The sequence below is a fragment of the Eptatretus burgeri genome, chromosome 6, assembly GCF_056783735.1.
Source record: "Eptatretus burgeri isolate ZD-2024b chromosome 6, Ebu_testis_v1, whole genome shotgun sequence".
NCBI classification, from domain to species: domain Eukaryota; kingdom Metazoa; phylum Chordata; class Myxini; order Myxiniformes; family Myxinidae; genus Eptatretus; species Eptatretus burgeri.
The window spans coordinates 113,928,112-113,940,447 of record NC_140966.1 but is presented as its reverse complement, the minus strand read 5'-3'; the positions used below and the strand labels follow the sequence as shown (position 1 = coordinate 113,940,447).

General features: G+C 43.8%; 1 protein-coding gene across 2 annotated transcripts in view; it reads left to right on the top strand.

Annotated features, from left to right (window-relative positions):
• The window catches only part of LOC147025661 (uncharacterized), a 61,383-nt gene extending 49,448 nt beyond the window's left edge, over window positions 1-11,935 (top strand). Inside the window, exons 4-6 of one of the 2 annotated variants that reach the window (XM_085886881.1) lie at window positions 1,307-1,330; window positions 2,719-2,769; window positions 3,862-11,935. In XM_085886881.1, the coding sequence (XP_085743007.1) occupies window positions 1,307-1,330; window positions 2,719-2,769; window positions 3,862-3,916 (130 nt within the window). In that variant the 3' untranslated portion in view covers window positions 3,917-11,935. Of the gene's footprint in view, window positions 1-1,306; window positions 1,331-2,718; window positions 2,770-3,861 lie in introns of those variants that run through there. The other variant, XR_015059629.1, reaches the window with a different exon arrangement.
• The last annotated feature ends 401 nt before the right edge of the window (window positions 11,936-12,336 follow it).

The window sequence follows — 12,336 nt, the reverse complement described above, 5'->3', positions numbered from 1 at the left end:
CCAAATCACAAACTTATAAACCTATAAAGTACGTTGTAGTCGTCTATGGAGTATTTGCCATCCAAGAACGTTTATTAAACTTTTGGACAACATTGATAAAATACATAATCGACCAACCCAAAATACCCATTTTGTAATTCTTATTATTTTTCTTTTCTTCAGAGAGCCAAACTCAAAATTGGTTTCAAGGTCCACTGACATCAGCATTGTGTAAAAACATTTTGTTTTGATTACAGTGAAATACACAGTGCCCTCGGGAAGTATCCACACCCCTTGATTTTTGTCACATTTTGTTGTTGCATCCTGAATTTAAAATGGATTGAATTAAATTTTTTGTCACTGATCAACACAAAACACCCCATAATGACAAAGTGAAAACATGTTTTGACAAATTTTTATAAAATAATGAAAAATGAAGAGTTGAAATGTCTTGATTCAATAAGCAAAAACATGGCCTTGAATGCACCAGAGCTTGTGGAGCTTGCCATGAAGGCAACTGCGGTAATGTGGCTACTGAGCCAGTTACAGATCAGGTCAGGTCAGGTCCGGTATGGGAGCATGCGCCAGAGCAGCACATCGCTGCGTCCACTTTCCGCCGGTACTCCAGGGGCCTCCGTCTGGCCATCCCCCAGGCAGATGCCTGGCCCATCCCCATCTCTCCCTCCTGGCCCATCCCCATCTCTCCCTCCTGGCCCATCCCCATCCCCATCCCCCACTCTCTCTCTTTCCCCATCCCCCACTCTCTCTTTATCTCATCCTTGCTTCACTCCTTTCCAAAACAGTGCAGCACCCTACTCCAAAATCTCCTCTCTCACTCTCCCCTCCCTCTCTCTCCCTCTCTCTGTCTATGGACATATCCGGACGGTGGTTATGTCTGTCCGGTGATTGTCTCCGGACGTGTCCGGGCAGGGTTTGTCTCTGGACATGGCCGGGCGGTGTTTATGTCCGGACGGGAGTTTGTCTCCGGAGAGCATGGCTCCGGACGCATCCTGGCGGTGTTTATGTCTCGACAGAAGTTTGTCTCCAGACCATGTTTATCGTATGACAGGTAGAAAATGGATTTCAGACATTATTTTGTTTGCATCTTCACTGTTATTCTATGCAGAATAATTTTGATGTAACAGTATGAATCGTAATTAACGCTCTCCCACATGTCTGCCTTCTGTTCCTCTCACCTCACACTGTCTTCCCTTCCTCCACCCCTCCTCGCTCCCCCGCCCTCCTTTCCTCTCCACCTCTTCACTCTCCCTGCTCTCTCTTCCCCACCCCTCTTTTTCTCCCTCCCCCCCTTTCGTATTGCCATCAGCAAAGAGACGTGTTGTTTTTTCTGGTGAGTAATACATCCTTCTTACTTGTAGTTTACAGTGTTTCTTTCTTTCCTCTGTCACGGTTCATGCATTCCCCCGATTTTGTTGTCCAGATGTTTTCCTATTATCTGTATGTTACCTTTTTACTAATTAATCACCTCTTTACCATTGTCTTTGATTTTTTTTTCCCAGAGCCGAGAATAAAAATTGCGCTTTATGTGGGTGGTTAGGAAAGGTAATGAGGCAGAAATTGATTGAACGGAACAAATCTGGGGGATTCTAAGAGCTGACAATATATCTTGGATATTTCCTTTTTTGCTCTCCATGCAGCAACAATGCAAAAGATGAAGAGGAGGATCAGAAAGGACCTGGAAGCAAACCAATATAAATGCCTTATATTCCTCTCATTCACACCTTCCCATTTTAGATTTAACCCTTTCCTTTTCCCTTTCAAAACAACTTGTTGCTCGTGAGCATGCAAATTTATCCTAACCCTAACCTAACATGTTATACATGCTAACCCTAACCCTTTTAAATGTTTTATCCCAAACCTAGTCGGGGAGGCGGTTTAGTCGCCGACAACCCGACCATGGAACAGGTTAGTAACAGGTTTACATGAAACCTGTGGCAAGTCACAGATCTGATTTGGCCTGACCTGACAATAGGCTTGTGGGAACGTGTGGGTGTAGTTTCCCCTCGATCTGTCAAGCTGCTCTGGAGAAGATTTTAAAATGCTTATTCTTCAAAATATCATAGCTGCCAAACAAAATGACCTAGGACGTCATAGGTGGAGAACTTTTTGTTCCGAACCACATGACCGATGATGTCATCACTTCCCCCCCTCCCCCCCCCATTAAATTTATCCCTATATGACCCTCAAATTTTTTTCACACTGATTGGATAAAGCATTCTACATGTGCAATTATGATGTCATAACGAAGCCACCTATGACATCATCAAAAAAAAAACTTGTTTTCCATGGGGAGTACTTGACATGTGCCAAGTTTGAATTTTTCTATGGAGTCGTTTCGGAGATGCAGAGGTCCAGAGATTTTCCTTTTTTATCCAACATGGATACCACACCACCTGACCTATGAGGTAACAATTATCATTATATAATGCTACATGCGTAGTCACACCTACGGTGAAAATTGTGTCAATCGGTTAAGCGATTTCAGAGAAAACAGAGGTAATTTGCATGGGTCAGCGGAGGCATTAAAAATCCTCGCTCCACCACCTGTTGATCTGCCATGTCGTGGAGCACCTCGGCCCGGCATCCAAGGAGTTCATCTCCGGTGGTCTCATGTTGCCAGTTATTGATGCCGAGTCGGTTGAAATACTTTCAGGAACCTTTTTTTAATGTACCTTTCATGAAATATTTTGTGATTTTGCTTTTTCATCCTCCATGCAGCAAGAAGTCGGAAGATGAAGAGGATCAGAAAGGACCTGAAAGCAAACCAATGTAAATGCCTTATATTCCTCTCATTCACACCTTCCCATTTTAGATTTAACCCTTTCCTTTTCCCTTTCAGAACAACTTGTTGCTCGTGAGCGTGCAAATTTATCAGTGTTACCTTTTAAATGTTTTATCCCAAACCTAGTCAGGGAGGCGGTTTTGTCGCCGATAACCCGACCATGGAACAGGTTAGTAACAGGTATACATGTAACCTGTGGCAAGTCACAGATCTGATCTGGCCTGACCTGACAATAGGCTTGTGGGAACGTGTGGGTGTAGTTTCCCCTCGATCTGTCAAGCTGCTCTGGAGAAGATTTTAAAATGCTTATTCTTCAAAATATCATAGCTGCCAAACAAAATGACCTATGACATCATAGGTGGAGAACTTTTTGTTCCTCATGGACAGGCGATCATACCTGTAAACTTTCACCTCGATCTGTTCAGCCATTTCGGAGAAGATTTTTGAAGGTTTTGGTGTTAAAAAAACAATGGCTGCCGAACCACATAACCGATGATGTCATCAATTTTCCCCCCCATAAAATTTATCCTGATATGACCCTCAAATTTTTCACACTGATTGGATAAAGCATTCGACATTTGCAATTATGACGTCATAACGAAGCCACCCACCTATGACATCATCAAAAAAAAAAAACTTGTTTTCCATCGGGAGTACTTAACATGTGCCAAGTTTCAATTTTTCCATGGAGTCGTTTCAGAGATGCAGAGGTCCAGAGATTTTCCTTTTTTATCCAACATGGATACCACACCACCTGACATATGACGTCATAATTATCATTATATAATGCTACATGAGTAGTCACACCTACAGTGAAAATTGTGTCAATCGGATAAGCGATTGCGGAGAAAACAGAGGTAATTAGCATGGGTCAGCGGAGGCATTAAAAATCCTCGCTCCACCACCTGTTGATCTGCCATGTCGTGGAGCACCTCGGCCCGGCATCCAAGGAGTTCATCTCCGGTGGTCTCATGTTGCCAGTTATTGATGCCGAGTCGGTTGAAATACTTTCAGGAACCTTTTTTTAATGTACCTTTCATGAAATGTTTTGTGATTTTGCTTTTTCATCCTCCATGCAGCAAGAAGTCGGAAGATGAAGAGGATCAGAAAGGACCTGAAAGCAAACCAATGTAAATGGCTGATTTCTTTTTTTTCCTCTTATTCATCCCTTCTCATGTTAGTTAACAGTTTCCTTTCCGTTTTGCAATTTTATCGTTAATTAATAATTTTTTTTAATGTTTTGTAAAAGTATTTTCAGTTTCTCATATATCATCTTTTTTAACCGTTTCTTTGTCTTCATGCTATCTTTGTGCATTGGGATTTTACTTGTATAAAGTTCGAGATGAAATTGTCTGATGGGCATAAGCTCAGGTTCACTGATGTTTTTTGGACACTCGGTCACGGCTCGTGGAAGAGTGATAACACAGGACAGAACACAGTGGAAAGGGGTGAAACGCACCAACATCGGGGTGGAGGGACACTTGGAAAAAGAATGGATGAGGGGAGTAATGCTGAAAGAAGACAAAGGGAAAATCCTTGGACGAAAGTGCAATGGAACAAAAATCGAAAATGGAGATGGAGGGAGAGTGGGTAATCACACAATCACCTTGAAAGGAAGGTGTTTGGTCTTGGGAAAGGTTTACGAGGGTCTAAAAGATCCTTTGTATGGATGGGTTACGACCTGAAGAGGTGGCGAACAGCAATCATAAAGCCATGGAGGGAAGAATGAGATTGAACAGACCGAGGAAGTTGGTTCCACAGGTGAGAGGGGGGGGAGAGAGAAATCGGAACAAATGATATTTGGAATTTCAACAGTGGTGGGTCATTGGCAAGAAGAACATTTTCAAAAAGTAATTTATACCACGTGTAATTCAAATGTTCAATTGAAATTGTTAACCATTTTGCTGTTTCATCCGACTTCAATATTTTACTTGTTATTCTTATTCCTTTTGATGTTTTATGTTTCGACATGATGTTTTGAGTGTACTGTGTCACTGAAGAGGAATTTCCCTGGATATGGAACAATAATGATTGCTATTAAATACCATGTGGACCTTGGAGGTACTTTGGGTGGTGGGGTGGGGGGAAGAGCAGAGTCTGCAAGACCAGAAAGGATGCGGTCGAAGACAGACAGGCCACCGACCTGTCTGTGATGCTCGAGTACAGGCCCATAGACCCAGCTTCATCTTGGGAGATAACAATGAATCTGAGGACCTTGGTTTACACACAATCACCATTTGCAAGTTGTTAGGCAGGGTGGGCAGTCCAAATAGGAAAGCAGTACTCCATCAAGCTGTGGATGAAGGCCTTGTCAGTTGTTAGTAGTTCAGATTTGCCAAGGAAAGGCTTTGTATGATAGAGAATGCCCAGGCAGCAACTGGCTTTGGAGGCCAATTTAGATTTGTGGTTTGCACAAAAGAGACCGTGGCTGATTTTTAAGGTCCAAATGTTTGGGAGACTGAACTTCAATAGGTTAGTTGACAAACTTCATTGGAGGGTTTGCCAGATGGTCCTTTCAGGAAGACAGAGTGAGAGTTTGTGATTTGTCAGGATTTAAAGATAAAATCCAATTGTTTGATAAGCTCTTTATTGTGCAGTTTACAAAGAGGGAAGATGTTGCTGCCTGCTACTTGGAGAATGAGTGATGCTTTGGAAGAAGATGGAGTCATCAGTGAAAAGACGAGGGTTTTTGAGAGAATCAGAAAGGTTGGTGATGAAGTTTAAGAACAGGACTGGGCCTTAGACACTGCCTTGGAGAATGCCAGCCTTGACACGGAGAGGAGAGAAAATGATCCAATTGAAAGCCACATGCTAACTATGAGAATGGAGGAAGTCAGTGATCCATGAGAGTTAGTGTCCTTGCTTGCCTTGGGCTGAGAGTTTGGAGAGCGAGGCAGGGTGTTACACTGTCTCAAATCTTGAGATATGACCAGAGAGATGCCTTGTATTGATCTCTTACCTGAGATTGAGGGCTTCCATCCTTTGTTGGTAGAGCAGAAGCAACATATCCAAGGTGGAGTGACCAGATCAGAAATTGAGTGATGGGCTGAGATAAGGTTGATGGAGGAAAGGAAGGATTCCACTTAATAAGGCACCACCAGGTTTTTGAGGCCAGAAGTAGACGAGTTTGAAAGTTCAATCTTGCGGTTAGCCAGATGTTGTTTTCTGGCTCAACCGAGTGGACACACACTTACTGCAGGCTTTGTGGAATGACCTGAGGTTGCCTTTGATCGGGTTGGCCTTCCAGGATGAGAAGGCATGTTGATTTAAGGCAACTGCCTCGCCAGAGGAAAAAGTGTACGAGGCGTTCATCGGATCTGAATGGTAACTGTAGACACGATGGGGTAAATCTATGCACGAGAGAGCATGGGCATTTGTGGAAGGATTCCCAAGCAGCATTGATATGGAGTCGGTGCAGATAGGAAACAAATCCTGAATTGGGAGGGCAGCTTGCGGTCCCTGCCAGTTGGCTTGAGTGAACTGAAAATCTACGGCGTTGACGCAGTTCTCTGACAAGAGCCAGAGTGATGTGGGCGTCACAAGAACATGATTTGATGAACATGTTGGAGCAGTGGAAGACCAGGAGATGTTAGAATGATAGTTTGTCATTACGAAGTCCAGAAGGGAGGATTTGCCTGTGGAAGAAATCCAGGTCGGAGAGTTTACGGATTGTATCAGATCTATGGAGTTGCAGAAGTCCTTTGCTGCAGTACACTGTTTGGTGGAAGAGGTACCAACTCGCAGCCAATTGGCAGGTTGAAGGTTGAAATTACCGCATGTGAGGAAGAGTGTTTTGCGATTGTTGGTTTTCATTTGGTGGATGTTGATGGAGAAACGGAGAGGGAGATTTGAATGTAATCATCACCGTTTAGATGGTGGTACAGCATGTACACAAGCAAGTAGTGGATGCAGAATGGAAAACACAGCCAAAGGTGCTCCTGGGGGATTGGAGGGATGAGAGAAGATTAAGGACAGTGAGAAATTGAGTTTCATCGACCGCTCTCATCAGCCACCTCATCAGTCACCTCGTGACCATTCTCACACCATTCTCGTACATTGTCGACCTCACTGTCTTTCTTAGTTCCTCTCTCACACCATGAGACTTTCACACATTCAGCAGCCACCTTGTGACCATTCTCACACCATTCTCGTACATTGTACACCTCAACGTCTTTCTCACACCACGGTTCCCATGGAAAAATTTTAAAACCCAAACAATTTAAAATTTCTCAATCTGTGCATGGGATGTTCAAGCACCGTGCCACATGGTGCTTCACACGCCGACCTGCTTTGGACTTCCAATTTTAATCTTTTAAACTCCCTGCACACGGGACCAAAACACGCCATTTTAGTTTTAAATTTTCCCTCCTCAGGAGGCTCAATCCTATCGTCAGTCCAACTAACGGTTACACCCGTCTGTGTCCATGCATGACCTGTACTCTCTCGCTCACTCATTAACTCCATGCTGCACGCTCCCATCACACACTCCGTTATACTCACAATCAGTACACACTTGAGCTTGATACACACAGCAGTCCAAGGAACCTCGGGTTCATTAATTCCCCCAAACTCGCCAAACACTCCTTCGCACAATCCACTGGCTTGGGTTCACACCGTCTCACCTTCACTGGACTCCCCTCATTGTGGTCTGCTTTGAAGGCTCATATCCTCTCCAACTGTTCCTGCAATGCACCACCTTGACCTCCACACATTATTTCAGCACATTGTACCAGTTCCTCTTCTAACATTACTTTTGTATCTTCTGTTTTTTATTTCATCTCTTATCATTCGTCCCTTTTATTTCCGATGCTCTCTTTCTCAACACTCTAATCTTTCTCGTTCTTGAGGATCCCATTCTGCTTTTCCCTCTCTAAGCATTCCCTTTCAATTCTTTTATGCTCAACATTCTCTCCATTCTCTCTCGTTCTGTTAACTCCCACAATGCACGCTCTCTCTCCCGTTCTGCCTTTTCTTTCTCTTACCTCTCTTTCTTTCGCCACTGTTTCTAGCTGCTCCTGTTCCAACCTTTATTGCTCCAACCTCTCTATTATCTCCCGTGGCCTCATTTCTTCTTTTACCCTTTATGGCACCCACACTCTCCCACCAAAGGATGCATTGGCTCTCCCACCGGTCAGCACCTCACATCCCAATGCACTTTCAGTGCCTGTCAGACCAGTCCATGCCTCTCCTTATCCAACTCGCATGCCAATACTTATAGTCCTGATGTCATTACCCAATTTATCAGTCATTTTTCCATAGTTTGGCTAATCAATCAAATACTAAAAAGAATCACTCCAAAATATTTCCCTCCTGGACCATAGATTCCTCCATGTTTGTATCAATTAATCCCACCTGGACCTGCTTGTCTTGGTCCTTCATAGTCCACAGACAAATAAAAAATTTTTTTACCGTAATTGCTATTTTAAAATTTCTGGGATGCGCTAATCGCACCCTAGGTCTAAATCCCACTTCTGACACCAATTGTTATGGTTGATGCTGGGGGGGAGGTGTATCCCAACTAACCATGGCTCGAGCCCTCAGTGCGCACTCGGATTACAGTCAAGCAGAACAGGGAGTGCAGCGCTGGCTATTTAATGGAGCAAAACAGTTGGGGTAAAACTTCCCGGCTATCACTCGTGCAGACTATGCTTGACCAATGTGGAAAAGACACTACGAGCAGGTTTGAAGAAAACTTGTACAGGTTTATTGACACGGGGGAACACGGGGAAAATCTTTGTGGCACGTCGATACAGTACGAATGGTTTTATTCACAAAATAATGGTAAAGCACATATTTAGGGTATTTGTGAGGGTGCGACACGTATCCAACGGGCGGAATTTGTTGGGCATGTACAGTGCCCTCAGGAAGTATTCACACCCCTTGACGTTTCAAATTTTGTTGTGTTACAGCCTGAATAAAAAATGGATTAAATTTAGAAAAAATTGACACTGATCTACACAAAATATGCCATAATGTGAAAGTGAAAACATGTTTTTGGAAATTTTTACAAATTAATTCAAAATTAAAAGCTGAAATGTCTTGATTCAATAAGTGTTCACCCCCTCTGTTTTGACACTCCAAATTGAGCTCAGGTGCATCGAATTATCTTTGATCATCCTTGACACGTCTCTACAACTTCATTGGAGTCCACCTGTGGCCAATTCAATTGATTGGACATGATTTAGAAAGAAACACACCTTTCTATATGAGCTCCCACAGTTGACAGTGCATGTCAGAGCAGAACTCTAACATGAGGTTCAAGGAACTGTCCGTTGAACTCTGAAATAGAGTTGTGAGGAGACATAGATCTGGGAAAGGATATAAAACAATTTCTAAAATGTTGAAAGTTCCCAAGAGCACAGTGAGCTCCATCATTAGGAAATGGAAAGAATATGGAACTACCCAGTCTCTTCCTCGAGCTGGCTGTCCGACCAAACTGAGCAACTGGGCAAGAAGGACCTTGGTCAGGGAAGTGAAGATAGAACTACAGAGTTCCTTGGCTGAGATGGGAGAACCTGCCAGAAGGACAACATTTTCTGCAGCATTTCACAAATCCAGGCTTTATCGGAGAAAAGCCAGATGGAAGCCACACCTGAGAAAAAGGCACGTGATAGCGTGCCTGGACTTTGCAAAAAGGCACGAGAAAGACTGGGAGCATGAGACAAAAGGTTCTGTCGTCTGATGAGATGAAAATTGAACTCTTTGGCCTGAATGCAAAGTGCTACATCTGGTGAAAATTGAGCACAACTCATCACCCATCTAACACCATCCCTACCGTGAAGCATGGTGGTTGCAGCATCATACTATGGGGATGTTTTTCAGCAGCAGGGACTGGAAGACTTGTAAGGATAGATGGAACAATGAATGGAGCTAAATACAGACAAATCTTTGAGAAGAACCTGCTTCAGAGTGCAAAAGACTTTCGACTGTGGCAAAGATTTACATTCCAGCAGGACAATAACCACAAGCATCCAGCCAAAGCAACACTGGAATGGCTTCACAACAAGATCTTGAAAGTCCTTGAATGGCCCAGCCAAAGCCCAGACTTGAATCCCATTGAGAATCTGTGGAAAGACTTGAGGATTGCCGTTCACCGACACTCCCCATCCAACTTGACAGAGCTTGGGCAAATCTGCAAGGAAGAATGGGAGAAAATCCCGAAATCCAGGTGTGCAAAACTGATAGACATACCCAAGACGTCTCAGAATTGTAATCACTGCCAAATACGCTTCTACAAAGTATTAACTCGTGGGGTTGAATACTTATTGACGCGAGACATTTTTTTCAGCTTTTCATTTTTAAATAATTTGTAAATATTTCTAAAAACATATTTTCACTTTTCATTATGGGGTATTCTGTGTAGATCGGTGACAATTTTTTTTTAAATTTGATCAATTTATTATTCAGGCTGTGACGCAACAAAATGTGACAGAAGTCGAGAGGTGTGAATACTTTCTGAAGGGACGGTATGTACAGCAAATAAAATAAATACACAGAGCAGAACTTGTTCTCTTGACAGTTATGAGCCCCCTCTACAATCTTTCTTAATTATCTACACAAGAGACGCCAATGAGAATCTCAACCGGGGAAATGTAGAAAGGAACAAGAGAAATTTGAGCAAATCAAATGGGGTACAACTTCCCATCTAACAATGGTGCGGACTGGGCTGGACCAATGAGGACAATACACGACAATCAGGCTGGAAGAACGTTTTATTCACAGGGGACGAACATGGGAAGAAAATCACATGGCACATTAAAGACAAGAGGTTTTATTTCCACTGATCCGTACGGCAGACATGCATTCATCCGTGTATGTGCGGAAAAAGATGAGAGAAAGAGACACTGCATATTTAACCTCTTATAATTACCCCTTGTACATCTTACTTACGTTGCACGTAACATTGGCACCAATCAGTCGCATTTCCACGGAAGGTAGATGAGAGAGAGAGAGAAAGAGAAGTTTGAGGTGTATTGTCGGCCTCTCTCACCCGGCACGGGCTCCTGATCCCAAACGTGGGGAGGGTAAGAGATCGAAAGTGGGAACTGAGGAGTGTCGCAGTGCATAGTAAAGAGGTGCAAGTTGGTTGCGCTTGGAGGAAAAATGGACAAGGTGTGTATCAGTGGTTCATTCTCAACAGAACAGTTTGTTGGGCTTTGCCCTCACTGAAACCTCTTGTGCATCTAAAGGAGACTAATCAGGGAAAGTATACAAAGAACGTGTGAGGGTAGGAGAGCCGAATTCCTACCCTAAACTTGGCTTGGCCTCCCGCCTCTCTGTGCACTCGTAGAGAGAGCACGCTCGTTCCACCCGTCTCTCCAATACGCTCAGCCTGATACATGTGCTACCAGTCCAGTCAAAATCAAGCTGCAGGAGAAAACCCAGCCAAGCCCAAATGGAACAATCAGCCAAGCCTGAAAAGAATAAAGTTGTGGAATGTCGAGTGTTCCACCATTTTCGGCAGTTTGGGAGTGGTTGAGTTTGGGGGAGGTCAAAGTTGATGTCACACTCTTCGCAGGCGTGACTACAGGAAGCAAGTGTCATGCTCCACCTCCCGAGCCTTGAGTGCAGCGCCCGTTGGTTCCGAGCTTGCTTTGTGTGACGTCACACTCCCTCAGAGCTTACAGCTTGAGAAACGGTCCCATTCGTCTTCTGGTCATGTCATGCGCATTGTGGAAGAAAAATAATTATATTCATGTACTCTCAATTATAATTGTTGCTGGTACTTTATAAATTTAATTTCTATGCTATAGTCGAATTGGCTGTCAGTAATGTTTCCCTTTGTCCAAGAGTCTTTTGACCTACATATTGATGAAAGGAATGTCTTCCCATGAAACAGGGTGACCTGGTTGATAACATTGCAGCTTTTGCCACGATTATGTCATTCTCTCCCTCCCACCCAAAGTGGCCACATATTGCAGTTTTGAGTTATTTTGCCTGATGCTTATCAGCTAATCCTGAAGTTGAGTTGCCAAATGTCTCCCCTCCCATTCTTTGGAATGTCAACTTGTGTTTAAGAAGAATTGTTTCGGGCTTCTGTTTCAGTGAAGTCCATTCGAATGTTTCAGTGAAGACCATTTGAATGTTTCAGTGAATCATTCAATGTTCTTCCTCCATATATACGAAATTAAAGATTCTCCTTTGGTATGCTGATCCAACTTGTGGAAATTGAGTTATTTTCCAACACAGCATCATCTCCCATATTAACGTGGGACTGAATGCAGTGCCCCCTATTTGCCGCATGAATGCCCAGCAAAGGCACCAATGGCAGGTTGAACAGGCGGGGCAGTCGGCATCGTCAGGAGGGCACAAATAAGTGGTCAGTGCAGATCCTGGTTTTGTGAAGCGAGACTTAGTTGGTAGTGGAACCATGTTGAAGCAGTGGGCGTTGGATGTGGTGTGGTGGTTGCAGGGAACGAGGTGCGAGTGGTCCTGGGCAGATGAGGTGGTCATGGCTGATAACGAGGCATAGCGAGGTGGGTGAAGTGGTTGTGCCTTCGTGTTTAGGCAGCGCTGTCTGGTCAATGGCAAGCAGGCATCTGAATAGCGAGCGG